Source organism: Bos javanicus, chromosome 21 (genome assembly GCF_032452875.1).
Source record: "Bos javanicus breed banteng chromosome 21, ARS-OSU_banteng_1.0, whole genome shotgun sequence".
In the NCBI taxonomy this organism is placed as follows: domain Eukaryota; kingdom Metazoa; phylum Chordata; class Mammalia; order Artiodactyla; family Bovidae; genus Bos; species Bos javanicus.
In genome coordinates this window covers 24915360-24921359 of record NC_083888.1, presented here as the reverse complement: position 1 = coordinate 24921359, position 6000 = coordinate 24915360, and the positions used below count along the sequence as shown (strand labels likewise).

Here is a 6000-nt window from a genome sequence, read left to right as displayed (position 1 = left end):
CTATGGCAGGACATGCCTACCTGCTCCCTGGCACCCCCATCCCAACCCAAACTGCAGCTGATGTCTCCTTAAGCAACTCCCCTGAGTGCCTTCCAATGGTCCTGAACTCTGGCTGGAGACCAGGGGGATGACCAGGGGGCCCCTTCACAGGCTCTGCTCAGGTTTCTGCCAATGGAGATTGGAGAGAAAGCAGTGTGTTTGCAGCTCAGATGGACATAATTAAAGTGCGAGGGCTGCTGTCACCTCCTGTCTCCCACATGAATACTTTGAGCCACATTCAACCTTCCAGTGTGCTGTCCAGGTTTGGAACTCAGGTACCATAGGTCTCTCTGGCCACAGCAGCCTCTAAGCAGACCCAATCTTTTTTGTTTTTTAATCAGAGTATAGTTGCTTTTGAATGTTGTGTTAGTTCAAAGTTTCAACGTTAGTTTCACTTTGTGGCTGTACCATAAAGTGAATCAGTCATAGGTATAGGTATACATATATCCCCTCCTCCTTGAATCTCCTTTCTATCCCCTTCCCATCCCACCCCTTTTGATCATCACAGAGCACCAAGCTGAGTTCCCTGTGCTATACAGCAGCTTCCCTCTAGCTATCTGTTTTACACACAGCAGTGTATATATGTCAATTCCAATCTCCCAGTTAATCCCCCCTCCCCGTCCCCCACTGTCTCCACATGTCAAGCAGACCCAGTCTTGGCTCTGGCCCACATGAGAGAGGCCCCCTTTTAGGATAAAGGCCAAACCCTCTGCAACACAGCAACCAGTCATTCAACTCTACATAGCCAGTGGGGAGAGACCACCAAGTTCAAATCCTGCCCCTGCCACTTTCCAGCTGAGTGACTCTGAACAAATCACTCAACCACCCCAGGCCTCCATTTCCCCGTTCTGTACCATGGAGCTGATGAGGGGAGAGGGAAGGGGATGGACACTACTCCTAGAGCTGTATGACAATTAAATGGCTTAGTGAACCTGAAGCACTTAGAACAGTGCCCCTTCCCTGAAGTTTCCTTGGCCTCTGTATCAGGCTTCCTAAGAGAAGAGTTTAGAGGAAGAGGGACTGGATTAAGAAACTCACTTCTGGAAACTCTGCTTTCACAAAGAAGGCAGAAGAGAAGTAAAGGTGGTCGCAGTGCAGGGACCCTCTTGGAAAAATCGAGTTAAATGAAGAGTTTTAGCCATCACCCTTCTTTGCTTTCATTATTCGTGAAGAAAAATCCTTAAGAGTTCCCAAGCCCGAGCGTGGGAACTGAGAGGCAAGAGTAAGGCTAACTCGGTCAGTTCCTCCCTCGGAATGGTCCCCATCTTAAAAAGGCAGGCTTTCGCCATTGTGCCCAGGACCAGGGCTGTTCCAATTTAGGCACGGTCGGATGTCTCTCCGTGGATTTCCCGGGGCCTTCCCAGAGCTTATTCCCAGGACCTTCCCTCGCTCCAGACCAGGGTGAGAGGGTGAGTGGGTGTGGGGGGTGTGTGTGTGTGTGTGTGGTATGTGGATGTGTCTGTGTGTTGAGCGTGCGAGGGAGGGAGGTGGGGTGCCAGCAGATTCTGTACTGAAAAATGGTGCCCTTCCTTCCTTCCTCCCGAAGGCTACGCTCCCGCCTGTCCCCGCTGCAAACAGGCCAGGCCGGGCTGGGGGGCGCCGCTCCCGCCCTTAGCCCGGCCAGTACCCTCTGCGGCAGACGACGGTGAGCGATTCCAGCTCCAGCGCGCCGGCTGCCCCGCGGCCGGCGCGCCCTCCCGGTGCAGCAGGCGGGCGCTGTGACGTTCCCGGATAAATGCCGTGTAACTGTGTAGGCGAATGCGAGCTAAAAATAAGAACGGAAAATCTATCATTAAGGTATCATTGCGCCAGCGCAGCTATTTGAAGGCTCCCATGGTCCCTGGCGCCTGCGTTTGAAGCCCGCCTTCAGGCTTTGGAGGGTATTTGCAGAAAACTGCCAGCAGCGGCTCGCTAGCCAGACCTCGGGGCGCAGGGGTGGCGCCGGTAATTATGGCAACACTCAAAATAAATTAAATGCTCACGTCCCCCCTCCATATCTCCGCCTGTATTGTCCTCAGGTCGCTGGGGAAGCCACCAGAAGTAGGGTTGGATGCTGAAATGATGTGACCTGGTCGGTTACGCAAATATTAGAACTGAAAGCTCTTTCAGATTCATTTCGCCATCCACCTTCCTCCATCAACCTCGGAAAAGAAAAATAAAGTACCAGGAGGAAGCCTCTGGAAGAGAAAATGACAAATGGTACTTAACCCCAGGTCTACAGTGCGCTGCGGCGGGGCGCAAAGACGCCAGCTCCCAGGATGGCGAGCCTCTGGTGTTCCTTGGGTTAAACGAAAATTGATCTGATTTGTTAACACCCAAAGAGGAGAAGAGGAGATCGGGGGAGGGAGGACAGGATTTGTGTTTGTGCGTGTGCGCGTGTGTCCGGGGAGAAGGAGGAGGTGCCAAGGTGCAGCCTGCGCGCGGCTCTGCGCCTCGGCGGGCTGCGTGCGTGTGTCCCTGTCCGCGCTGCTGAAACGGGCTCTTCGAGGGATCAGCGTCACATGACTCCGCCTGCCCCTCGCCAGCGCGCAGCTCGCCAGTTCCTCCGTTTGCCCGGCGCCTGGGGAGGGTCGGGAGGCATCTCCAGGGCCCGGGGGCTCTGCGGAGTTGAGAAAAGGTTCTGGAGGGGAATGGTACATCTGGATTCCAGCAGCCGCGGCTCGGCGCCAGATCCTGGACTGTAGAGATTTGGTGGGGGGAGGGGAGGGGAGAGCGCAAAGGAGCGAGCGCCAGAGAGAGGCAGCGCGCAGCGCTCACGGACCGCGGCTGCCGGGTTCCGCGCGGAGAAGATGTAAGCGCGTGGAGTCGAGCTGGCCTCCGAGCACCATGCAGAAGGGGATCCGGCTGAACGATGGCCACGTCGCGTCCCTGGGGCTGCTGGCGCGCAAGGACGGAACGCGCAAAGGCTACCTGAGCAAGCGGAGTTCGGACAACACAAAATGGCAAACCAAGTGGTTCGCGCTGCTGCAGAACCTGCTCTTCTACTTCGAGAGCGACTCGAGCTCGCGGCCCTCGGGGCTCTACCTGCTGGAGGGCTGCGTCTGCGACCGCGCGCCCTCCCCCAAGCCTACGCTCTCGGCCAAGGAGCCGCTGGAGAAACAGGTGAGGCCAGCGCCGGGGCCGCGGCCCTTGGGGCTCCGGGCCTTTCCCCGGCCGAAGGCGCCCGAACTTTAGTCCCTCTACTTTCGGCGCCCTCGGAGAGATGGGAGGGTTGGCCTAAGCGGGCTGTAACCCGCGGTGGCCAGAGGGGCCCGGGACTGCAGGCAGGGAGCGGGTTTGGGCTGCGGCTGTCCTGCACCCGGCGAGCTCGGCAGGAGGCGGGCACAGAGCGGGCGAGACGCGGAGATGCGGAGGGAGACGCGGTTTGGAGAGAGATGGGGTGCCTCAGGACAGACAGAAACAATGAATGTAGAAGCACATCCAGCCAAAAATGGTGTGCCCACCACCCCGGAGAGCCCCGGACCAGGTAGCTGAATTTCCCCGCGCTTAGGCACGGAAAGGGTGAGACCGAGGCGTCCGAGCGCCGCGGCCCCTACCTCACCGCGGCGGGAGCGAAGACGAGCCAAGTTAGGGACTGTGCGCCGGGGTCGATTCCGCGCCATCGACCGGTGGTGAACTCCCAGCCGTCTCCACGCCCAAGCAACAAACCGAAGGGTTCCAGGGACCCTTCTGACGCGCTGGGGCCGGATCTGGGGCCGGGGCCGCTGCGGAGGCCGCGGGACAAGTGGGCGCATCTCTCACCCCCGCCCCCTGCGCCTCCGCCGCCGCCGCCGCAGTCGCGCCTCTAGCGCTGCCCTGGGGTTTCCGGAGTTGCGAGGCTGAAAGCCCAGGCCTGGATGGACCAGGGATCGGGGAGCCGTGGAGGTGAGCCTTTGGCGTGGGGGGATGGAGTAGGACCTGCGGCCACCAAGTGAGAGCCGCAGACAGCCAGAGAGCGATTTTTATGCTTGCTGCGCTCTCCAAAGGCATCCATCCCGATGCCTCTGGGAAGGTAAAGTCAAAGATAACGGATGCTAAAATGTCACCGCTGCGAGGGACCTGCGATCCGATGGGACCTAACCAGCTGGTTACTGCCTGGATGAAGACCGGAGGCCAAAAGAGAGAAATTTGCTTGCCCAGTGTCATCTCAGGAGTTAAGGCCACCTTAAGGTTCTGAGAAGAGAACTAAGGGCTCGAAAGCCATTACTGCAAGCAAACTGGCAGTGATTGAATTGAATTAAATAAAAGCATCCTTGAAGTTGCCCTCCTGATGGTCCAAGATAGAGATCTGAGCTCAAACCCTGCATCATGTCTCTTCCTCTCCTGCCCACAGCCCATAGGTGTTGGGAGATGAATTGGGAGGCTGGGAAAGGTGGACAGGAATATTTGAGGATGGATCTCTGAGAATGATGTGCCACCTGGTAGGTAGAGGCCCTCAGATGGCAAAGTGATGCAAAGAACGGGCAGCTCCTTAAGCTCAAGGCAAAAATGGGGCCTGGAAGACTCCCCTGGGAGAGGCAAACTCAGCCTGGGCCAGAGATGCTCTCTCAGCCCTTGACAACCTGCTCTTTGCTGGCCTTCCAGAATAGTACCAACACTTGCCGGCCAAAGTCCACCCATGGCCTAGAGCCCCAGCTGGCGCCCATCCTCAACCTCTTATACCAGAGCACAAAGCTGAGCTCCCAGGCAGGCAGCAAGAAAGGGCTGGAGGAAACTGAGCTGCTATTGGGCTCACAGTGTCTGTTCTCAGCCCCCTGGACCAGAAACAGGCCTGAGATGATTCACAGCTCTGCAACTTCCTGTGTGACCTGTTAACACACTAAACTTCTCTGAGCCTCTCTTTTGTAATCTACAAAGTGGAGGTAATAACACCTATCTTTCTGGGGTTTTGAGAACACGTATAATGTGTATGCAAGGATGCCCACGGTCCATTTTAGTTTGATGTTTTAGTTTGAATCTGAATGATACCCACCTGACCAGGGAGTAGAAAGTGAAAGTGAAGTCGCTCAGTCGTGTCCGACTCTCAACAACCCCATGGACTGCAGCCTACCAGGCTCCTCCATCCATGGGATTTTCCAGGCAAGAGTACTGGAGTGGGGTGCCATTGCCGTCTCTGAAAGTCTGATTAGTTAATCTTAATTAGCTTCCTACCAGGGAGTAGAGGCCTAACATAAAATGTTGAAGCTGAAAAGAACCTCAAAGAGATCCTACGACCCACTCCTCCCATTTTACAGACAGGGAAACCTGGAGAGCAGATTGGGAAGAGAATTACTACCTGATTCAGATTCAGTGGCAGAATTAAGACCTAGAATTCATCCAGTGTCTAAGAATTCCTAAAAATGCCCTCTTACATTGATTCTAAATCATTCACCTTTGGGCTCAGGTGTTGAATCGTGCTAGCAACCCACTCCAGTATTCTTGCCTGGAGAATCCCAGGGACAGAGGAGCCTAGTGGGCTGCCGTCTATGGGGTCGCACAGAGTCAGACACGACTAAAGCGACTTAGCAGCAGCAGCAGCAGTGGATTATGGGAGGGATAGGAGTGCAAAGCCAATTGCTGGTGTCCTCACGTGGTCCAAGCCATTTTCCCAGAAGAGCAATGGTCAAGAGATCCTCCAGTATGGTAGTGAGAGTAGCCTTCCTGGCACAGTAGAACCAGAAGAGGGTTGAGAATAGTAGGTGGCCATCTGGTACTGTCCAGCTCAGGTGCAGATTTCTGTTAAAGACGTGTGCTTTGTCTTATACACTTCTATAGATGGTCCATTTGACTCCAGGCCAAGTTTGGCTGCTCCTTTGCACTGCATGTGTCTATAAAAATTTATAGCTTTTTGTTTTCTAAATCTTTGAGTAAAATTGATCGTGCCAGCAGCAAATCAGTGTTTCTCCTTGAATTGTAGTCCCTGTGACACCTACAGTGCACCAGCATGAGAGGCCCAGCTCCAAGCCATTCTGTGACTAGATTTGCCTTGCAAATCACAGGAAA

General features: G+C 55.3%; 1 protein-coding gene across 5 annotated transcripts in view; it reads left to right on the top strand.

The window, feature by feature from the left end:
- The first annotated feature begins 2402 nt into the window (after nucleotides 1-2402).
- The window catches only part of RASGRF1 (Ras protein specific guanine nucleotide releasing factor 1), a 102298-nt gene continuing 98700 nt past the window's right edge, over nucleotides 2403-6000 (top strand). Inside the window, exon 1 of one of the 5 annotated variants that reach the window (XM_061394553.1) lies at nucleotides 2403-3141. In XM_061394553.1, the coding sequence (XP_061250537.1) occupies nucleotides 2866-3141 (276 nt within the window). In that variant the 5' untranslated portion in view covers nucleotides 2403-2865. The remainder of the gene's footprint in view (nucleotides 3142-6000) is intronic. The other 4 variants (XM_061394556.1, XR_009732074.1, XM_061394555.1 and 1 more) reach the window with 4 other exon arrangements.